Source organism: Aquarana catesbeiana, linkage group LG05 (assembly GCF_042186555.1).
Source record: "Aquarana catesbeiana isolate 2022-GZ linkage group LG05, ASM4218655v1, whole genome shotgun sequence".
Classification (NCBI taxonomy): Eukaryota; Metazoa; Chordata; class Amphibia; order Anura; family Ranidae; genus Aquarana; species Aquarana catesbeiana.
The window spans coordinates 609,159,446-609,183,912 of record NC_133328.1 but is presented as its reverse complement, the minus strand read 5'-3'; the positions used below and the strand labels follow the sequence as shown (position 1 = coordinate 609,183,912).

The 24,467-nt window shown below is 41.3% G+C and overlaps 1 protein-coding gene across 3 annotated transcripts in view; it reads right to left on the bottom strand.

The window, feature by feature from the left end:
• Positions 1 to 5,129: 5,129 nt before the first annotated feature.
• Positions 5,130 to 24,467, bottom strand: part of MTSS1 (MTSS I-BAR domain containing 1) — a 181,228-nt gene continuing 161,890 nt past the window's right edge. For 2 of the 3 annotated variants that reach the window (XM_073632228.1, XM_073632229.1), the window contains exons 11-14: positions 23,699 to 23,869; positions 17,183 to 17,341; positions 16,165 to 16,327; positions 5,130 to 13,017 (exon numbers count right to left, since the gene is read on the bottom strand). In XM_073632228.1, coding sequence (XP_073488329.1) covers positions 12,326 to 13,017; positions 16,165 to 16,327; positions 17,183 to 17,341; positions 23,699 to 23,869 — 1,185 coding nt within the window. In that variant the 3' untranslated portion in view covers positions 5,130 to 12,325. The remainder of the gene's footprint in view (positions 13,018 to 16,164; positions 16,328 to 17,182; positions 17,342 to 23,698; positions 23,870 to 24,467) is intronic. The other variant, XM_073632230.1, reaches the window with a different exon arrangement.

The following is a 24,467-nucleotide window of genomic DNA, read 5'->3' as shown; positions in this document are numbered from 1 at the left end:
TTAAATATTTGCACAAATACACAAGTCTTCCTAATGGAGTAATAACTGTATGTTGGTAATGCATGTAATAATAATATTCACTATATAATTCCTTGTTTTATGTCACATATTTATAATTTATTTTTTTCACATTTGCAAACTCCTGACAAAGCGGTGTTTGTCCTAACCCATCACTGTCCTGTTATTGGACAGCTTTTCTTGTAGGTAAATATGGAGAACGATAACCCTGTTAGGTTTGCATTGGTCACTCACGCTCCTGCTCTGTCCTAATGATGTTGTCACTGGGAATGAGAGGCAGGGAAACTCCAACACTCTGAGTTACCACCAAAGCAAAAACAGAGGAGAATCTCCCATCAAGGCTCATATTCTGGTGGCAACTATCCAAGAGAGGATTTCCCCTTTGTTTTGTTGTCTACAAGGCAGGGAGTGAAGCAAAATTCCTGTGACGTACAAACCTCAAAAAAAAACAAAAACAAATACAACTACTCACATCTGTTTACCGTTCCTTATGCTAATCTAAAAGAAAATGTTTTGGCTTTGGATACACCTGGATCTACCTTTGTTGACTTTTCAAATTGATCCTGGCATCAAGGAAACTGGTCATGGACTGCTAATGGTGACCACCTGAAGAGTGTTGCTGCTGGCTTCAGCACTTCTAAGGCCGGGTTTACACTGGTGCGACAAACGCTCCGATATTGGGAGCTCATGTCGCATGACGTGTGAAAATCAATGTTTCCCTATGGGAGCTGTCCTAACTGGTCTGACACAAGTCGGTCCGACTTTAAAAATGCTCCCGGTCCGACTTTGATCCTACTTCAGCCCATTGACTATCATTGAAGTCGGATCACCTTCTTGCATGATCCAACTTTGACATGCGACTTGTGCTCTGATGATCTTGAGGGGGAACTCCACGCCAAATTTTAAATAAAAAACCGGCATGGGTTACCCCTCCAAGAGCATACCAGGCTCTTCGGTCTGATATGTATTTTAACCACTTCAAAACCGGGCCATAGTATATAAATGTCCTCACTTTGGGGCGGATATCTGAATGATGCCTGTAGCTACAGACATCATTCAGATATCATTCTTTTCAGCCGGCGATTCTGTGCACGATAAGAAAGATCACAGCGGCAGTTCCGTCGCTTGATCGTTCTTATAGGTGACGGGAGGGGATCCCCCCCGCCGTCATCTGGTGCTTCTCCCGTGCCATCAGGGGCCCGGAGAAAGAATCGGCCCCTGGTACTGTTCAGGAGTGGGGGGGGCGCTGGCTTGTCCCCACCCCTTTTCCTGACCGGCCGGGTACTCGAAAAAGGGTCTGGTATGGATTTTGGGGGGCCCGCCATGCCGGCATGGGGGTTCCCCTTAAAATCCATACCAGACCGAAGGACCCGGTATGCTCCTGGAAGGGGAACCCATGCCGGGTTTTTTAATTTAAAATTTGGCGTGTAGTTCCCCCTCAAGATTCATACCAAACACAGTGCCTGGTATTGGTGGGGATCCAAGTCGGATCCCCGTTGAAGTTGGACGCGTCTCTGACTTCAAGTCGCAGGGCAAAGTCAGATCCAAAGTAGGACGAGTGTCGTGCCGCACCAGTGTGAAGCCGGCCTAAGGCCCCATACACACTATTAGATTTTCTGCAGATTTTTGTCTTCAGATTTACCAAAACCATATAATACGAGGTCAAACCTTAAGAGTTTCAATTTGTATGAAGTCAGGCAGGCCCTTGCACTACATGTTTTGGTAAATCTGATGACAAAAATCTGCAGAAAATCTAATAGTGTGTATGGGGTCTAAGTTGCATATTTTCAGGTAGGATAAGAAACACCCCATTATGTGGATTACCCCCACCATGTGTTCACCAACTACAAGCCTCAAAAGTTGCTGCACAAGGTTAAACCCAGCAATGCATCTGACCTTGCCCAGGAATAAGGATTCAAACCCCCGTGTGACAGTGCCTGGGCTTTACAACTGGCCATCATAATTTCTGTGAAACTCCTCTTGCAACCTACTATAATAGTGGTTCACTGACTGTCCTCTCCTCCTCTTTCCATAGTGGTCCCCCAAGGCTCTGTCCTTGGACCACTTCTGTTCTCCAGCTACACCTTCTCCCTTGGTCAATTGATAGCCCCCATGGCTTCCAATACTATCTGTACACTGATGACACGCCCGCCCATCACTAATTTCCCAACTGACATATCAGTATGGATGTCAAATAATTTCCTAAATTTAAATCCTTCCAAAACAGAGCTCATAATATTTCCTCCTCCCTGTACTCCCTTCCCCAACTTTTCCATAAAAATCATTAGCACAATTGTCAGTCTATCCACCTTCATACCTTCCTTCAGGCCGTTTCAGCCTTTTCCTTTATGTTTGAGAGCCTGGACTCTGGGCAGATGGTCTCCAATCCAAAAATAAAACAACACACCAGTCTCTGCAACAGATTGAGTGACCCAGTCCCTGTGCAGTACTGCACTGTCTTCTAGAGACAAGGCACTGCCTTTTGGACCCCTCAACATATGGTCTCCACAAGTGTTTAGCACTTGAGTGCCTCTACTTTCCAGCTTGGAAGGAAGTGTCCATTGCTGGATGGCCCTGTACTGTCTGGAAAGTCAGCAGGCAGAACATGCTGGGAACCTGCTGAAGGTCTCACTTATGCCGCGTACACACGGTCGGACTTTGACGTACTTTACGATGGACTTTCTGAATGAACGGACTTGCCTACACACAATCCACCAAAGTCTGTCGAATTTGTACGTGATGACGTACGACCGGACTAAAACAAGAAAGTTCATAGCCAGTAGCCAATAGCTGCCCTAGCGTGGCTTTTTGTCCGTCGAACTAGCATACAGACGAGCGGACTTTTCGACCGGACTCAATTTCGACGGATTAATTTAAAACATGTTTCAAATCTAAGTCCATCCAACTTTTGAGAAAACAAAGTCCGCTGGAGCCCACACACGATCGAATTGTCTGACGAAATCCAGTCCGCCGGGCAAAGTCTGCCGTAAAGTCCGCTTGTGTGTACGCGGCATTATGGACGAGGGTTTGTCCAGATGTGGGACCCGATAACCAGAAAATAGGTCCTTCCTCTGGGGCTGAACTGCACCCCTATGAGGAAACCCCCTTAGGCCTTTCTTTGCTTTCCTTAATCAGGTGATTGTGACAATAGTGTTATTATTATTCCTACCCCTCTTTCCTCAGTGGAGGATGTTATACTGATTTGGGGGGTAGGTCTTAGAATCATGAAATTGGTAAGTGATTAGGCGATCTTTCAAATTACCACCCTCAAGATCACCCCTGGGTGTTTGGTTGTAAGGTGCCCTGCTCATCCTTCCGATTCTGCTGTTCTTGTGCACCAGTCTAGGGTTCGGTAAACTTCATCCTTGCTTACCCTTTGTGCAGGTACTAGCTCACCCTTCCCCTGCTGCTTCAGGTGGACTTCAAAGTTTTACAAACAAATTAAGATTACTGCAAAAATCAAGTGAAAATTGTGAAACCAAGCTGCAATGGGTTGTGACGGGCTGCATTGGAGAGCCGGCCGGCTAGTTTTTTTTATGCTTTACATATTCTACCCAACTGTAAGTGCAATACTTTTTTACCTATTAAATTACCATAAAGATTTTACACTTTATTTCTTTATGGGGATCGTATGGCAATATGTACCTTTTGAGTGGAGTTATCCAGGAAGACACTGAGACCATTGCTGTGTTTACCAAAGGCCCGGGCTGGGTATTAAGCCAAAAGCACTTGTGATCTCCCATGATAGGAGATCATTGGTCGGTAAGCGGCAGTGTTTGTGCAGTGGTGGAAGTCATCGCTCTATCACATTCTTTGGGTGCATGGTTTGTCAGCTTCACATCAATTTTTTTCATCTTTCATCAGATAGACTTTATTTGTGATATTCATTTTTTCATTATATTTGTTAATGTGTCAGGAGTCTAGGACTTCAAGGTTTGTATCCTTGGTTTTTCCAAGAGTCTTGGGAGTCATTTTTTCCTATCCTTTGGGGTATTATACTGTGAGGATTCTCACTACCATTGTTATGTTTCTGCGAGAGAGTCTGATTAGACAACCTCTTTCCTCATCAAATATCCACCTTTTCCTGAATTCCAATGGTTAGGAATGCTAAGTTGTAGGTTGTGTCCCCCACCCTCTCAAGCTTTGATTTGGACATACAGCTTTGGAAAATTTCAGTTAGGTTGTATGGAACACCCTTGTAGTAACATTTATTGGTAAAGTTGATCCAGGGAATATCCAATTGTCTCTCAGGGGATCAGGAAGCAATTTTTTCCCCTGCTGGAACAAATTGTATCATGCTTTGCTGGGAGGGTTTGCCTTCCTCTGGATCAACTGTGGGTATAGGATTGCGTATATGGGATTGTATGATGATTTTTCTTTTTTCCTTTTATTGGTTGAACTGGATGGTCTTTTTTTTTTTTCAACCAATGTAACTACAAGCCATTAGCTACAATAGATGACAGTACTTGTCATTCTCTAATTCACGGATCCCTGGGAATGAATAACACGGCTGTGTGGGCAGAGCCTCGCTATTTTCAAAATGTGACAGCTGGTCAGAAGAAGATGGGAGGGGCAGGTCTGAAGCATGTTTCACATTACACCGGAATTATGGGTGAAATATGTAACATGCTCTGAAAGGTGAACTTATCCATCGATACCAGCAGTTTTCCCCATATTTCTTGTTCTGGTGACAACAGTAAAATTTAAATTTCCCATCACTTTCTGTGCCAGTAAGAGAGGTCACCAGAACAAATAGAGGTGTGACTCTTCCTAGAAGACATACAGAGAGCAAATAAAACTTGACAAGGTGTCTAACCTCCCCATCCTCACTGTATTCAAAGCTTTAGAAGTACAGTGTTCTGGGTCAGTGGCACAAAGTACTGAAGCCTTTCGCTCGACATAATGGCCAAGCAACCAGACTTGTTAAAAGGATGTAATAAAAAAGCAACAAACTCTGATGAACATTTTTTCATACAACCCAACTGAAATTTTCCAAAGCTGCATGCCAGTCCCTCCAAAACATCTTTACTGGTCAGCAGTGAATCTCGAACCCCAGTGTACATAAAGCCATAACATATTCCTAGCTGAACATTCCATGAGACACAAGTGAATGTCTTTATCCAGTTTTTCTTTATTCTTTTTTTATGTAGGCTGAAGCAGTCATTACAATGTAGAGGGAGGCACAATTACAGCAAAAAATGTATTGAAACAATTTGAAAATAACCCGCAAAGGGAGAGAGAGTGAGAGATCAACTCTCAACACAAACTATCAACTAAACACACTAACATAGCAGAAGACATCTTTATTGTCATGTACACATCTCTTCTGCTAGGACAGTGCTATACAGGATGCAATAGAACACAAAGGAACAGTCCTATGGGAAAAGAGGGCAGAATCCTACAGTGAACGTTAACTTTATTGTGATATATGTATTGCATAAAGTGTACCGATTGCCGTAGCACTGTGCAGGCAGCCATATTGTGCGGGTGAACAAGTAACCATTCAACCAGGAACTAGCAATATCACGTAGCACCAGAAACCATTGTCTACACTGTCCCAATGCGGCTACTTTTTGTTTAATCTGAATTGCATTGCCATTGGTTCCTAATGAATTAAATCCTTCCCAAAGTGGCCCTACTGGATGGCAAAGCTTGGCATCAGTTTACTCAGCTTTGTAATAAATGGATAGTGTCATTGGTTGCTTCTACAAAATGGCTTCTATGTTGTCAATAGTCTCTGGTGAACTGGTGAGCAACTTTATCTGTTCAAACAAATTACTTAGTACGAGGGGTCTTCAAAAAGTTTTCGCACTTTTTTTATATTTAATAGGGTTAAAAAAGGAAAGTGCAAAAACTTTTTGAAGAACTCTCATACGTTCACTATGAAATAGATACGCTATTTACGGGTTCGATGCACAAAATGACCTTAGTTTTGTCACTTCCTTACAGTGACAAAACTCACTAATTGTAAAAGAACCAGTGGCCAAACACTAAGGGGCATATTTATAAAGCTGTGGGGGTGACACTCACTGGTGCAGATAAACATGAAGTCCACAGGAAAAAGCCGGAACTTTTTTTTGGATATCCTTTAATGAGAGATGGCGAGTACAGCAGATAAAAACGCCAATGCATTTAAGCCATCGGGCCCTAATCATGGCCATAATTAAGGCCTGACGGCCAAAACACGTTGGCCTTTTTATCAGCTGTACTCCCCCCTCTTTCAATAAGGAATATCCATTTGTGCTGATCTATTGAAGTGCCGGCATTTCTCTGTGGACTACATAATATTAAAGAATATCAGAGAAGCTCTTTTGCCTGAACACCCGATACGTGGAGTCGTGGATATTATGGAGGTTGCAGTGCTGTTTCACATGCTTGCGTACATGGACATGAGACCTTAGTTCATTACTATTAACAAAAAGTTTAAATTTCAATATCAGTAGAAAGAGTGAGTTTGAATCATCCAATAGAACAGATTATGTTTACATGCTTGGAAAATAAAAAGCTTCACTTTAAAAGGATAGGTAAAAGACTAGTTTCATTACGTACTCCTGGTTAGCAGACGAGCTGAAACCTTATTCACACAACAAAATACTCCTGGTGTTGTCACTGGAGATAGGCAAAGACTTCACTACTATTCACTCATTAGGTTTTGCATATGCTCAGCATAACAAGATGGCTCTGGTGTTGCTACTAGTTCCTGGTTCACTTTAAAACATGGCTGCCCCCACTTTGTACTGGTAAGGGGTACCTTCCAAAGAAAAATCTTCCAAAGGCCTAGCTTGCGGACAGTGCCAACGCCATTCTTTGTATTTTAAAAAAAGTTGATTTTCCAATACCTTTTTTTTCCCCTCGTGTGGTCACTGCCCAAACTAACTGTAACCAAACTTACCATATTGACACCAAAAGGAAGCAAAATAATGACATACTTTTGAACCATGCCCTTTAATAATATTGTCATACTGTAACATAACATCTTGAAAGGAGTCACAGCGGTGTACATCTTCATATATTAACACGACAACTTCACATACTATTTTACGCCATTAACAACAGCCAACAAGAAATTTGCAGACATCGTTTCTCTGAGACTAGCACCTTTACGGTATGGATATTTTGGCATCAAACAAATTCGGTGGCTGGACAACTCACTTTGCATTTCGGCTAAGCCACAAAAATCATTGTTGTCCAATGAGCGTAGTTGGTGACATTAAATATATACTTTAATAGGTTAAACAAATGATATTGCTCTAGAAAAAATATGTATTTGTATGAACATGCCTTCTCTATAAAAGAGCATTCTGTGTGGGGGAAGATTTATTTCTTTTTACAAAATGATTCTGGAGTTGTTACTGTGCACTATGGATGGAATATAAGCATTGTTAACACTTCGTTTATTATAATGTGACTAATAAAATGACATATGACACAGTGAACAAAGGGCGATTTAGTTATATTACAAAGCAGGAACTGGCAAAAATAAAAGTTTCTTCCAGGTTTTGTCCAATCAGTGTTAAACAAAAAGCAGGAAGCCATTTTGAATCCGCTAGGTTAAAACATTATATCATATTACAGTTATCCACAGCCATTTTATGTGGTGCAATATGATTGGCTATATTAGTAGCTTGTTATGTTGCACAAAATATAACGGACTATATTTGTAGAAATAACGCTGTAGATTGTTGATCAAGGACAGGGAGTATCCGATTGCCTTATAGAATAAACTGGACCATGCTATATAAAGGTTTTTTGCTTTTCTCTGCATCAGTTGTTGGTTTAGGATTCTATTGATGGAGGTATAAATGTGTTTGCATTTTGGTTGAACTCAAAGGACAGATTATTTGTATCATCCTAACTAGGTAACCCCTCTCCAGCCCACTGACGAGTTTCATGAAACGCTCGATTCATCTGCAGCACCCACAGGTTCCAAAATGGCAGCTTTCACTGCCACAGCCAACAAATGGCAGGCAATTCTGTCTTTCACAAATACGGTATATTTGTGGTTTCTGCCAGTGGTCTACAAACTCTAATTTAAAGTCTTTGTGCATTATTTTAAGAGCCAATGATCTTAATGTGTAAACTGGAGAAATTAGGAGGTTTAATAATGTACATATTTGTGTTCACAAGATCTTCCATTATTCTCAATGTTGGTATAAACAGCTAATGACGGTATTCATTGATATAGTCCACAAAATGGCTGTAGCCATTTGGTGCATCTTTGGTGGACAAGGATACATACCTATCGTCTTTCCCTAACATTTGCACTTTTTTTTTTTAAAGAGAAATTGATTATTATCCGAGATAAAATTATAACGTTACCCTCAAAAGTTTCTCATGGTGGAGCTGGCTTGCGGTTAAAGTAATCTAATGTCCTTAATTTATAATATAACCCAGCATTGTTCCATTTTTGTCCACAGAGGAACCCTTAAAATAATTTGTATGTCTTGAGGATCATCTCTAGTCATTCAAGTCAGTGGGAAGAATGCCCTTTACAGTGGTGGTCAGTAAAAATAATTCCCCTTACAGTGATGGTCAGAATGCCACTTATACAGTTAAAAAAAGAGGCCATTGGTGTCATGCTGCTGGCTCTGCCAAGTGGCATTGCTCTGGAGTTGGCAGGCACCATCTGACAGAAGTATAACAAATAACAGGACTCAAGCTCTGCTGCTCTGTTATCCTTGTGTTGTCGACAACCGGTGCACTGGGCTGGGATATTCACTTCTAAAACGAGTCCGTAATGAGTAGAAGCCGGCTACTCTGCATTCCGAAATCCAAATCTTTATTTGCTACATTATAAAATTACAGTGGATACAGCCAACGTTTTTCGGCCATAGAAGCCTTAATGATATGATTAAGGACACTATGGCCAAAACACATTAGCTATATCCACTGTAATTTTATCATGTAGCAAATAAAGATTTGGATCTCGGACAGCATCAAGTAACCAGCTTGTACTCATCACCATCTGATAGGAGGTTAATCCCAAATCAGACACAGCTCACACCTAGTTACCTCTGGAGGAGCCCTAAGGTTCCGTTTAAATCTTGGTTGGGAATGTCTGGCTCTATTTCTCAGGCCCATGTAGGCCTAATAATCCATATCTGCCCTTGGTCCCATGAACCAGCCCTGCGTACTGTATATGCCAAGTGCACAATAGACAAAAAATTCCTTTACTTTAAAAAAATGATTGAAATATTTTCTTCTGCTTTTCATTTTTAAATAAAATCAGAAATATTTTTGTAAAAATATACCATTTATGCTTGGCACTTCTTCCACAAATATTCAAGTACAAGAATGCCATCTTGAGTCACCTCACACCTTTGATGCTGGGTACTTCCTCTGTAGATAGCTTCAAGTACACCCCGATTTATAATACTTATTTCCCCTTACAGTATCAATTTTATTTTAACTATACAGCTTTTTTTTTTTTTAACGGTTATGCCTAACCGAATTACAAGTACAAAAGAACTCGGTTTAACCACATAAACGTAGGCCTCAGTGTGTGAACGAGATTCTCCTTTTCAGTCTCCATAGAGAAATCAATATGTTGCTTCCTTCAGACATTTGAGCATGCAGTTTCTATAATACCAATACTTATGTGATAATAATAAATCCGACCTGGGAAATAAGAGTTCAAATTTCCAAATAGCCATTTCTGCAGATTTCCTATGACCTCTAAAAGTGGGTATCACAGCAAAAGACAGTGTTAATTATTCACGTCTAATTTAAAAGAAAGAAAAACAAAATCTATACAGTTTTCTTTTCCATCTATGAACAATCCTAAAATACATAGAATACAAAAACAAAAAGCCATTCGTGAGAATAGACTTCATAAAATGGAATTTTGTCCCTTAAAAACTAGACTGGGATGAAGTTGTGCAGTCCTACCACCCAATCAGGTTTTATCTTGGCCTGCTTGATCCGTTTACTTCACTCTAGTTTTTAAAAGCCAGTACTGACGTTCCTTCAATCGGCATATGCAAAAAAAAAAAAAAAATTCCGTGCTACATGTTTCTAACATGGTTTAAAAATGACTTGCCTCTATGTTAATTTTAACAGTGCAGCGAACGTCTAACGTGTTTAGGGGGTTCAAATGAGACCCAGCCAGCTAGGTCCTGTGGTGCATATGTAATTTTTTAATATACTCCCTGCTACCATAAATATAATTATATAAATTGCCTTAGCCTTTTAATGAATTATAATTACCTTTGTTATAACTATCCCTTTATTTAATTAGTGAAATAATGTGAGCACACAGAAGAGAGAAGCACAAACACAAGAGTGTTTTTTTTTAGGATCGAAATAAAAATACCAATCCCTTTTAAAGGAGGCAAAGACTTAAAGTGCACTATCTATGTGAGCAGTGGTGTAGCCATTTTGTTGGGTTAAAAATATTGAGAAGATGGAATTTCAGCCTATTAAATTGGACCTGAACTGAAAAAGCTAAAATGTGCTTTGTTATAGAGGACATCCAGGAAGGTTCATTGTACCCAAGCAGTATCCTGATAAATGTCCCTCTGGTCTTGAATTCCTCCTGAAAAATAGCAGTGCACTTCCTGGTATGTGAGTGTGCCTAGGGTCTCCTGTAGCTGCATATCTGCAGTGTGAGATTTAAGGCACTGCTGCCTCTGACTGCTAGTATCAGAAGATCTGGGGTGAGGTTTTATGTTATCAATGAGGAAGAAAAGCCCTGCCTTTACCAAGATAGCCACGTCCACACAAAACAGTGCAGAACAAGCCATACTAAGTCAGTAATAGGGAAAGTTCAGAAGCAGGGAGACCACGGGAAATACTAGTCCATTTGTCCTCCGCTTGCCTTTATTTGGGCACAGCTTCCAGAGATCAGTTCCTCTTTAAGTACTCTGATAGAAGTTAGATGTGATGTCTCTGGTTTTGTCTACAGAGGCAAGACTGGAAAGTCTATAGCAGCCTTTCTCAACCTATTCAACATAGAGGAACCGTTGAAATAACTTTCCGGTCGCAGGGAACCCCTGTTAAAATTTTCTATATCTACAACTCATGATACATTAGTGTGATGGTCAGTGGGAAGAATGCTCCTTACACTTGAGGTCATTGGAAATAATTACTCCCTTACAGATAGCTAAAAAGATCAATGAGAACTTGTATGAGAGGGAGAAATTGCTCATTGCTCAAGGAACCCCTAGCAACCTCTGGAGGAACCCTAGAGTTCCATGGAACTCTGGTTGAGAAAGCCTTGTCTATAGACTATACAGAGGTAAGACTGCCAAAACGGGTTCAAGATTGTATTTGTTCAGTGACAAAATGGTCTCCACCACTGATCAAAACACAAAATGGCTGTCTTTACAGTTGTTAGACCATGTTATACTTTAACCCTGGCTACACTGCAATACACTAGGTAATTAAAGTGGCATGCTGGTATTAAACTACAACTAAAAGGATGAGATTTAATAGCATTGAACAAAAAAACGGGAAACTATTACTGTATGGCTTATTTAGACTGTATCACCATGGTAGATGCAAGCGGTAATGTCTAGATTACAGTGCGACAGCATGGGTCACAATGGTAGTCTTCATCACTAAATCCCCCGTTACATGCTAAAACTTTTTTCAATTTTTATATTGCTCATAATTGTTAATAATTTATAATATCAGCATTAAAAAAAAACAAACAAAAGAATTTAAAATAATAATAATAAAAAAGAAAAATCTTAGCCGTAGTGTTTGTATAGGAAAAGTTAGGTTGCTCTGATGCGAAGGTGGTCTACACCTCATATTAAGTAGCCCCATGGCTGTTCCATTGAACTGCACCCGCCCCTTGCCAAGCAGACGGGTCCATCCGTTGTCCATCTGTACAAGTCCAAAACAGAATGCAAGAGGAGGCGCAAGACAACCCCCAGTCCTTCATTCTCCGTAGGAACACTTTCTTATTCTTGCTTTTTTTTGTTTGTTTTTTCCTGTCCAAAGCTTTTAAAATTTACAAGGGTTTCTTTGAAACTAAAATATGGGTTTTGGCACTTTATGGAAATAAAAATGAATCTGTGAAATGAAAAGCAGGAAAAAACATAAAGGGATTAACTATGTGCAGAAGTAAAATCGCTATATACAATTGGAACACCAACAGATTCTAAGGTTGTCTTTTCTACGCTGCTGTTTTTGGAACTATTGTAGTGTTTGTTTCTTGAAGAGTTTGTCAACCCTGTGTATGCTCCTACAAAATCCTCCGATCGTAGATGTAGATTGGAATGGATTAAAGACAAGTGTCAGGGTGCAGTTCCTTGTACCCGGCTCGGAAGACACTCCGTTTTTTTTTTTTTTTTTAATTTCTCTAGGAGATTCGAGGAGCCGAGCGATCGTTTGTGGTGGTCCTCTTCAGCCTGACCCCACGGCGAATTGCGTTGAGCATATCTTCTCCCTGCGGTGCATCTGTCGGAGCAGTATCTGCTGTCTCCGGGTCTGGTTGGCCTGTGGGTTCAGAAATGACAGGACCATCCTGCTCATCTTCTTCGTCTTCATTTTCTGACCGACCTGGCCTTTGCTCTTCAGCAATAACACCAGGGGTTCCCGGTAGCGGGGGGTTTACAGAAGCTTGTCCGCTCCATAAAGATGCGGGTATGTCACCGCCCAGCACGGCTCCTTCTGTGATGGATGGCGAGTCGGGGCTCTGCTCAGGTGACTCCTCACTGGTGCTGCTGGGAAGCCCACCTGGAAGGTCTGGGACAGTTGGGGTTTTGACCGGGATAACTGGTGTCTTTATTGGAATGGGACCTCCTCCAATGGTGCCACGTCTCCCTGACGGCTTGGTGGACGGTGTCCTCCGGATGGTGGCCACACCAGGAGTGACTATGACAGGCGCAAAGTTGGCTGGCAATCCTGCAGTGGACGCAGGGCGCTTGGATTGAAACATCCTGCGGTATGACTGACTGATGTCGCTGTTTCTCGGGATGGTGGAGGACTTGTCGAAATCCTGTTGCTCTTGCTCCTGATCTCCACTCACCGAGAAATAATCATAATCTGAAACTAGAAAGAAGAGGGCGGTATGAGTGTGAAGTGCATTTCCTGAGGTTTTATTTATTATGTGCCTGGGATAAATACTGTATTGCTTCTTTATTTTTCACCATTACATGCAACCAGGGTTTCCCTTTCAATCTTCCAGACAGGCATAAAAAAAAAAAAAGAAGAAAGATTGCTATGAATAAAAGAAACTAACATAGTTCCTCGATGACACTGATAAACAATATATATGGACTTTATCCACTTGCCAACCGCATAACTTGGACATACGGCGACAGAGCGGCTCTCCTGCGCTGGCTCACCTGGCACTTTCGGGTAGTGGGCACCTGCCGCAGCTGTGCCAATAGAGGTCTGCCGGCACCCGCTGAGGAGGAGAGACGCAGAACAGAGCTCTGCCTATGTAAACAAAGCAGAGCTCCGTTCTGGCAGGGGAAAAGTGATGGATTGTGTGTCTCTGGAAAGAATGAAATCAATCCCCTCCCCTAATAAAAGCAGCACACATAGTACACACAAAGACTGGCACACATTCAACCCTTCGATTGCCCTAGATGTTTAACCCCTCCCAGCTAGTGCCATTAGTATAGTGACAGTGCATATTTTTAACACTGATCACTGTATTAGTGTCACTGGCTCCCACAAAGAGTCAGTTAGTGTCAGACTGTCCGCCGCAATATCGCAGACCCGCAATAAGTAGCTGATAGCCGCCATTACTTTCTACCAAAAATATGTAGCAGAACAACAAATTGGCCTAAACTTATTAAAAACAATAATTTTTTTTACTGGATATGTTTTATAGCAGAAAAATATTGTGGTGACCAAATACCACCAAAAGAAAGCTCTATTTGTGGGGGAAAAAAACCCCATAAATTTCATTTGGGTACAGCATTGCATGACTGCGCAATTGTCAGTTAAAGTAACGCAGTGCTGTCGCGCTAAAACAGATTGGTGATCATACACATCATCACCAAACCAAATATTTAGAACTAAGTGAAGAGTTCCCCTTTAGTGTATACATAATATACAAAACACATGTCCAATGAATAATCAATCCATAAATAAAATGTTCAAAGTGATAATAAAAAGTCCATGTATAAAAAATAAATAAATCACCCAAGTGATATAAAAGTATCCTCCTGGATGATGACGTATGCCCCTGGATGATGTGTCTCTATCACGAAACGCTGCGTAGGGCAAGCGCGCTTTTTTCTTCTCACAGCAAGAATTTATGTTTTTTTTGGAACTTTTTTAAGATACTTTTATATCACTTGGGTGATTTATTTATTTTTTATACATGGACTTTTTATTTTTGGATTGATTATTCATTTGACATGTGTTTTGTATATTATGTATACACTAAAGGGGAACTCTTCACTTAGTTCTAAATATTTGGTTTGGTGATGATGTGTATGATCACCAATCTGTTTTAGCGCGATTCAACCCCCCTTTTTTCTCATTTAATTTCACTCTGTTTGTGTTACATAGATGAATTGCGGCTTTAATTGTTATTGTTTATGTATTTCACCGTAGCGCAGTTATTCCCCTCATTTTTCCTATAACGCAGTGCTGTATTGCAAAAAATGTCCCGGTCACGAAGGGGGGTAAAACTTCCGGAGGTCAAGTGGTCAAACAGTACACGATAGACCGGTCTTAAAGGGTTAGTTCATCTTTACAAAATGTCTATGCCGGTAAGGGGTGTTTGTAGATAAAAACAAACTGTGCAGCTCTGACTAAAGCTAAATAATGCTCTTGCTATAGACGTAGGCCATTTACATACCTCATGAAGTCCGATTGGACTACTCCAAGCACGTTGCTAGGACATTGCTAAGTGAGACCTAGTCATTACTACTCTCCACCACTATCATTAAAGGGTAAGTTCACCTTTACAGAAAAATCTGTACGGTGAACTTACACAGGACTCCCATGTCGCCCCCTCCCCCTCACCAGTCCCGCTGACCTGCATGGCGGCGATCGCCCGTTCTGAGCCCCGGTATAGCCGCATCACTGTTTTGGCATTTAGAAATCCCCAGAGCTTAATCTCCTAAACGTACCCCGTCAGGAGGTACGTTTAGGAGCATTCTAATTGGTCGGCGCAGACCAATCAGAAGCGGCGTAGCCCATCCTCTTAGCGGGGAACAAGAGAGAAACCTGAGAGGATTTCTAAGCTCCGTAGCCATGAGCTGGCTATACCGGGGCTTAGAACGGGCGATCACTGCCATGCATGTCAGCAGGACCGGGGGGAGGGGGCGAGGTGGGGGTCCTGTGTGAGGTTCACCTTACAGATTTTTCTGTAAAGGTGAACTTACACTTTAAGACACAAAGGAGAGCAGCGCTAATCTAAGTGCAGCAATGCAAAAACATTTATTTCAAAGTAGACAATTGGGAACTCACAAAATCATAGCTTTGTCAGCGCATTGAAATATTAAGGAGGTCCATCCACTCCTTTTGGGAAGGCGGTCGGCTCGCAGGTGGAGAGGCAACTGGTAGTCCGGCTGACGCTGGTGGCTCTCAGACTGGGGCGGCGATACACATCACTTCCGGTTGGAAAAGGAGTGGGGAGAAGGTGACGTGTATCACCACCCCAGTCAAAGCGCTGGGAGCCACTAGCATCAGCCGGACTGCCAGCTGCCTCTCCACCTGCGAGCCAACCGCCTTCCCATAATGAGTGGATGAACCTGCTTAATATTTCAATGCGCTGACAAAGCTACGATCTTGTGAGTTACCAATTGTCTACTTTGAAATAAATGTTTTTACATTGCTGCGCTTAGATTGGCGCTGCTCTCCTTTGTGTCTTGTTTCTTGCAGAGCCCCTTCTAGCTTGTTACGAGCCGGCAGCCGTCCTCAGTCAGCACACCTGAGACCATCATCACATTATGGTGCTGCACATGAACTATCCTACATGGACTCCCTGTTTAAAGAGAGTATTTAATTACCCACACTCTCTCTGACCAGCTGACAGAGAGCACACGAGTTTGCAATTTTTCCTGAACTTACACTTTAAGCCTTCAAAATTCTACCAATGTAAGACTGAATATTCAGATTTTTGCATAAGCCTGGTCTTTAATAAAACAACTTATAATAACTTTGATGCTAATTCCAGGCTGTGTGTAACAGTTTTCATCCTTGATGTTTTAGAATAAGGATTGTGTCCCTTACCTTGCGATGGGATGGTGTCTTCTGAACAGCATGGGGTGGTGGTTTGTGTGCTGTATCCACTGGAACACTGCAGGGAATCCCGACTGCTCCTCTGTGTATCCAGCTGCAGTCCTCTGCTCAGGGCAAGAGCCAGATCGTCACAGTTTTCTGTTTCTTCCCCTTGCTTGTGGGAGACAGAAGAAAGACAATGAGTAAATTAAAAATTCCCAATAAAGCACAGGTTGTGATAGTGTATTTTGTGTTAAATAGATATGGGCAACCCGCAGGCCTGGAAAGTATGCTCAATCATGCTTCAACTCAACCTCTGGAGACCCTATGAGCAATGCCGATATGTCTAACTCTTTGCTGAAGACCTGCAGGTTGTCTCCAGACCAGAGGTGCCAGAACTGTGGATTATGATCCAGATATATCATTTGTTCTGCTAAAACAAAACTCCTTGGAGTCCTAGAACAAAGGCAAATGGAAATTTGAGACTACTGAAAGAATAAAGTCTGTGCCTCCATGCATTTGCAACTGAACCCAGAACTGCATTTTCATTCGGGTGATCCACAATCAAGTCAAAATGGGGGTTATCCGGTTTATGGTCAGAGCCAAATGATGAAGGGCAGTTGCCCTAAAACTGCAGTCTGGGGGTCATTACTGAATAGGCCCATCTTTTGTTTATTTACTGTGCCAAAATTGTCGGCTGATAACTGTTCCCTGCTGTTAAAAAAAATGGTGGGGCACCTCTGCTCTAGACAACAATAAACCAAATATCCATTCTGGCAAACTCAAAGTTGAGTGTCGAAAAGCATACAGAGAAGATATCAAGAATGTTAAAAGAGCCCTGTCACAGTCATTTCTATGCTCAAGCGTAGTATAGTGCAGTTGCTAAGGTATTAAGAGTTTCTAATTAAGCTGTAAAAAAAAAAAAAGCAGTTTCCTGGAGACTGGTGTTAGCAGCTAAAGAAAGAAAAGTATCTGAGAACAAAAGGAACAAAGTGTTAGAGACATGCTTTTTGGTCAGATGACACTTTACCCTTGATGCCACGAGCAATCTTGTACTGCGGGGTGAATGAGCCTCATTAATTAGTCCGGGATGCATAAACTGGGCTCCTGAAGAAGGGTCAACTTCGCGTTTGCGTCTCTGGAGCGTGTTCATCACAGGCTGGTCGTATGGACCTGGCTTAGCCCAGTCCTGAATGAAAGGTTAGAGGCTGTGTATGGATGTTTCCAACATGACTCTTTTTAAGGAAAGGTTAGTTTCCCCAAAGCAAGTACATAGAGAAATGAGAGAACAATGGCATATATCAGGGCTGGATTTTTCATCATGTCAGGCTCTTATTTAGTCAGCAGAGGTGAATCCAATCCTCTGCTTTAATACGTGACACTTGACTTATTGAGATGAAAAATAAAACTGCTTCCAGCTAACAAAATCTCTTCTTCCTCCTTCCTGAAAACAAAAACAAAAAAAAACAACTAACTGGCATGGGTGTCCTAGAACTAAAATAGTGAAGATTTCCTATCTAGACATGTTATTTGTGCTCTGCCAGTACCCTAAATAATGTATATTTCTTCTTTAATACTGAAAATAGCAGTGCACTACTTGTGCCTAGGCACTCCTGTACCCTTAGCTTCATAGCTGTATTTCTAATATGTAAGATTCAGAATACTTTATTAATCCCAAAGGGAAATTACTAAAGAGAGATCATCTAAGCACCGCTGCTTTGGACTGCTAGACTCAACAGATTTGGGCATGTCACTACTGTACTGCCCACTGTTCCCCTTGCTGGAGTGGAAGCTGTATCTGGGGGTCTACAGTGCAAGGATTCTATTGCTTCTGCTTCATTCTGTGGATTTGTAATTTCTGCACCACTTCTGCTGCTTCTTGTGCTTTACCCTCCCCTATCAGCGAATCACCAGTTGGGGGCAGCTCCAATTTGGGGAAGCGACATAGTTGGTAAGGTTGAAGACACCAGTCCAGCCAGTTCAACCTGTGTGTGAGTTTATGTCAATATTAAATCCCATATCCCTGTATGTTGCAATCATCAGGATGCCCATCTAAAAGTTTTATGAAACTAGCGACACTCCCTATTGATACCACTGCTTGTAGAAGGGAGTTCCAAATCCTCACCACTCTGACAGTAATGAACCCCCTAAGCATTTTAATGTTAAACTGCTTCTCTTCCAGCCTCAATGAATGGCTGTGTCTTTTAAACTCCCTCCCACTGAAATGTTTTTTCCCTATGCTAGGGTCACCATTGAGGTATTTGTATATCACAATCATATCTCCTCTTAAACATCTCTTTTCCATAGAGAATAAGTTTGATGTCTGTAATCTTTCCCCATAACTGAGGTCCTACAGTCCCTTTATTAGCTTTGTTGCCCTTCTCTGGACCCTCTCCAGTTCCAGCACTTCCTTCTTGAGGATTGGTGAGCAGATCTGGATGGTATACTCAAGATGCGGCCAGACCAGAGTCTCGGAGAGTGGCAGAATTAGTTTAATCTCTGCTAATAGGCTGCTGGCTTTGCTTGCAGCAGCTTGGCATTGCATGCCATTGCTGAGCCTGTCATCTACTAGGACCCCCAGGTCCTTTTTCCATCCTGGATTCCCTCAGAGGTTCTCCCCCTAGGAAGAAACTTGCATTCGTATTTTTAGCACCCAAATGCATTACTTTACATTCTTTAACAATAAACCTGATTTGCCATGTAGTGGCCCAACCCATTATTTTGTTATAAGGCAAAGCCCTGCCCCTAAGTCTCCATCCCTGCATAAAGATACAATGTGAGGCAAGGTAGGTTGGTAATAGGGAAAAGCGGTAGTTCTATTTTTTTTGCCCTCTGTGTGCCTTTTTTTTGGGCACAGCCTCCATAGTACAGATCATCTTTAACTTGTAGCATCACTATATCTAAGAGGCCACTGGCACAATAGAGTTAATTTAAGTCTCTGTATAGTATATGCAGCCAATTCCTCTCCTAGTATTAGAATAGTTAAACTCTAAATGTAGTAAGAAGGATCCAAAAACAGAAAAGATACACGCAGAGCCCTGACCTCAACCCCACTGAACGTCTTTGGGATTAGAATGCCAATTATGGGCTGGGTGTGCTCATTCAATATCAGTACTTGACCTCACAAATGCTCTTTTAGTTAAAATTGGCAAATTCTCACAGAACTAAACAAAAAAACCCAAAAAATACTGTGAAAAGCCTTCCCATAAGAGCTGAGGTGGTTATAGCTGCAAGCGAGGAAGGGAGGGGAGGATGGAAACTCCATATTAATGCTCATGGTTTTGGAGTGGGATGTCTAACAAGCTCATATAGGTGTGATGATCAGAAGTCTACAAACTGAGCCATAGAGTGTAACATCCAGTTACAGTTGTGCTCATAAGTTTACATACCCTGGCAGAATTTATGATTTCTTAGCCATTTTTTAGAGAATATGAAAAATAACACAAAAGCTTCTTTCACTCATGGTTAGTTTTTGGTGAAGCTATTTATCAATCAACTGTTTACTCTTTTTAAATCATAATGGCAACAGAAACTACCCAAATGACCATGATCAATATTTTACATAGCCTGTTTTTTTTGGCCTGATAACATGCACACAAGTTGACACAATGGGGTTTGAATGGCTATTACAGGTAACCATCCTCACCTGTGATCTGTTTGCTTGTAATTAGTGTGTGTGTATAAAAGGTCAATGAGTTTCTGGACTCTTGACAGACCCTTGTATCTTTCATCCAGTGCTGCACTGATATTTCTGGATTCTGAGTCATGGGGAAAGCAAAGGATCTGCGGGAAAAGGAAGGTGAACTGTAAAAAAAACAGGAAAGGGATATAAAAATATATCCAGGAAATTGAGAATGCCAATCAGCAGTATTCAAACTCTAATCAAGAAGTGGAAAAATAAATGGCTTCAGCCAAACGCTAACCGTGAGTGAAAGAAATGCTTTTGTGTTATCATTCATATTCTCTGAAAAATGGCCAAGAAATAGTAAATTCTGCCATGGTATGTAAACTTATGAGCACAACTGTATATCCACTGGTTTAAATGCTAGTCGCTGAATTCAATTTACAAGTACAACTACAACACCAACAGCTAAACGTCCAACTAGGAAACTGTATATGTTGTCTGTTGCTACCATATATGGTGGGGACTTGAAGTGCTACTGCTGGAAATATTTTATTTTGACATATAACAAAATTCCACCGCGCGTGGTCAAACACAATATTCCGTGATATTCCTATCTGTGCTGGTACTTCATATTAAAAATATAATGAAAATGTGAAAAAAATCATCAGTGATACACGAATAATACTACACAGTAGCGCAAACAAAACACTCAAACATAAATATGAGAAAATATCAATGTAAAAATAAGTCCTATAAATAAAAGTCCATATAGGTGGCACACACAAGTGTTAATTCTTGCTGGAGATGATGCACTTTAAATCCACCACCAAAGTGAGAAAAGCGTGTCCCACCCCCTTTAGAATAACACTCGCCAGACTCGCTTATGAGAATGAATGGCAATTAAGTCTGGTGAGTGCTACTCTAAGACCCCTTTCACACTGAGGCGGTTTTCAGGCGCTTTAGCCACCCATTCATTCAAGTGTGACTTTTCACACCCAGACAGTGCGCTTACGGGACGTTGCGAAACGTCCTGCAAGAAGCATCTTTGGGGCGTGTTGGGAGCACTGTATTTAGGGCTCCTGAAACGCCCTGCACATTGGAATGAATGGGCAGCTCTTCCGAAGCGCCTGAAAAAAGCGTTTCGGAAGCGCCTGAAAAGCGCCTCGGAAACGCCGCAACACGGGAGTTTTTAACCCCTTCTTTGGGGTTGAAAGTGCCCCGCTAGCGGCCGAAAAAGCCCAGCTTAAACAGCGGTAAAGTGCCGCTAAAAGGAGCGGCGGTTTACTGCGAACACGGCCCCAGTGTGAGAGTGGTCTAAAGGGGGTGGGACACGCATTTCTCACTTTGGTGGTGGATTTAAGGTGCATCATCTCCAGCAAGAATTAACACTTGTGTGTGACACCTATATGGACTTTTATTTACATTGATTTCTTCTTATATTTATTTGCTGAGGGTTTTAATTGCTCTACTGTGGATTAGTATCACTGACGATTTTTTCCACTTTTGTGATTATATTTTATTTTAATTAGAGGCAGTTCAAACATGTGAGAGTACTGAGAACATCAACTGCTTGTTTATTTCACATGCTTTTATTTGTGTGAATGAAGGCCAATATGACCAGCAAAAATCCTGGAGTCCTGGTATCTAAAGATGAAAATCCAGCCCTGCTATAAGTACAATAGAAAAATATTAATTTAAAGGTGGCCATCAAAAATGACAGCATGATCCTGAAGACAACATTGACCCATGAAAGGGCCACTGTAGAGTTAGAAGTCAGGCACATATTGAGTAGGACTACAGAATGAGATCAACAGAAGTTTAAAGTTGGAAATGTTAGATTTCAAATGATTACTTGGTTGAGGAGTTTCTTCAGTTGAAGGACCTTTGATCATGTAACTGTTTACTTATAAGTGTTACCAAAATCCATGCTGTGATGTGTACATAGTTTATGGTTTGGGTTGAGGGTCATGTGGCTGATAAATAAATTCTATGACATACAGGTAACAGGAACTTTATTTTTTTTTAAAGAATGCACTATTATTTAAAAATGTAATGTCATAGCTTAATTTGCTTTACATGACTACACATATACAGTACTTTAACAGGAGAAAATCTAGGAGGAAGAGTAGTGGCCAAATCCAAAAAACACAGCACAATGAAATACAATTGTTTTACCTTTATAACTAGGAGCTATAGATTTGAAAACGGTTATATGACCAAAAGTTCCCATCAGATGACAACATAGGGTGAAAAAATCCCATTCAAGGCAAATAACTGCCAACTTACAATAAAGGAAGAAACAGATTACAGAACTGAATTTTAGGCAAGAAAACGCAATTGACAGAAAGTGAGGTATGGCACTCCACAAGGCCTACTAACCTCACCATAACTGAATACTTCATTTACAGCCCATTTATGTTTCCACTTTGTATGCATTTACTACATGCATGTCTCATGTATGGTCATTTTTTTTTTTTATGCATTTTTCATGCATTTTTGCATTGTGTGTAAATCCAAAACAAATGTATCATTACAACTCTAAACTTTCTGCATTAATCAATGGCTAATGCAGCATAATACTCTACTATAGTTTTGAGGCTTAGATAAATATATGTATAGTGTACATTATGCTTTTTATAAGTGTTATTATCCTTATGGAGAATGTTCTTTCTGGAATCCATGCACTAGCTTATCAGCTGCTTACTTTTGGGGCATGGGGAGGAGCCCAGAGCGTCGGCGAGGGACCCGAGAAAAGGAGGATCCGGGCTGCTCTGTGGAAAACCACTGCACAGAGCAGGTAAGTATAACGTGCTTGTTATTTAAAAAAAAAAAAAAAAATGTTTTGTGCCCCAAGGGGACAAAGTACATGTACTTGGTTACAGGTTCGTTAGGTACTTTGTAAGCCTAGCTAGGATATCAGACAGGGGAGCCCCCACCTTCCCAAAGGCCATCCAACACACCCACCCAATTGCCACCACTGGTCTCAGGCAAGTTCTTGGAGCGGAGACCAGCGTCTGTTAACCAGCAGCTAGCTACGTTGTTGGGTGTCTCGTCCAACCTTGTAGCTAGGCCTACAAAGCACGTAGGAATAAGGGACTAAGTAGTCCATGTACTTTGACTCCTTAGGGACAGAACAATGAATAAATTAAGTGAGAGTTCTTCTTTAAATCTAACAAAAATGAGCAATTACTTGGAACTGCACTACAAGACAAAGCTGAGAGAGACAACACAGTGTAAGTAGTATATCAAATATCTACTTTTTAAAATACTAATACAGGGGGTCCCCGGGTTACAAACAAGATAGGGACTTTAGGTTTGTTCTTAAGTTGAATCTGTTTGTAAGTCGGAACAGGTACATTTTTTAAGTGTAGCTCCAGCCAAAAAATCTATTTTTAAGTTTTGTAGATAGTCTAGGGAAGGGTTATCACCCCTGTAACATTTGTTTTGCTGTCTGTGCCCCTGTTCAGAAGATTTCACCTCACTTTCTGTCCCAATGACAATTGGATTTTGAAAATTTGGGGTTAATAGGGAAATAAGGATAGGTGATAAAGCATCAGTGGAGACACCTTTTACCCATATTAACTCTTACAGGAGTGAATTTCCCTTCCTAGTGGTAGATTTCCTCTCACTTCCTGTTGTCTCCCTCCGTTTGTAAGTAGGAGTCGTTTGTAAGTCGGATGTTTGTAAGTAGGGGACCCCCTGTAATTCTATTTTTCTTTGATTCTGATCAAAATTATTTGAATGCATAATCATTTTCAGACAATTTAGAGAGAGATGGTGAGTTCAGTAGGGTTGTGTAGTGTTACAAAATGACAGAGATTGTCGAAACTTTACAGAAATTAGGAAACCCCGGACAATGGTTCAATTAGATGACAGGAGATGAGACAAAGCCAAAAAAACCACACCACACAAAACACAAACCTTCCAGGAAGGGATCTTGGATGATGGCAATACGCCTGGACCAATGGTGTAATAATGATAGTCTGGAAGAGCGGAATTAGATCGGTTCCAGGGGCGGGACACTGGGAGTGGGAAATGGGTGAAATGGCCTGCCATAGGCAGTTCGCCATAGTGATGATACCCATTAGACAGCTGGAGACAGACAACACGGAGGAGGGAAAAAACAAAAACAAAACAGAAAACAGGGAACAAAATAAAAAAATCAATACAATGGAAAAGGTGATAAAAATCAAGCTGAGATTGATCCACCTCTAAACCCAGGAGTGGCAGCCATTTTGTAGACAGCACCAAAAATTAAAAAAAAAGAGATAATAAAAAAGGTGTTTCTATAACAACCACATTCTGTGTTCACTTTTCTACCCAAGGTTAGGGTATGAAAGTGGACATATAACTCTATTCTTCTAATACTGTACATAAGGCCTATTGAGGGACAATCATAACAATCTGCCGACAGTGACATCACTTAGGCCCATTTCTTTAAATGCCTACGAAGGTTCTCCTTTATTCAGGTCATGGTATAGCTAGTAGTAGTTTGTCACAGTTAACTGAGCTTGAGGTGGTCAGCACAGTGGCTCAGTGGTTGGTACTTCTGCCTTGAGTCCTTGGTTTGAATTCTAACCACGAAACTACCTGCATGGAGTTTGCATGTTCTCCCCTTGCTTGCGTGAATTTCCTCTGGGTACTCCAATTTCGTCCCACACTCCAAAGACATGTTAGTAGGTTATTTTGT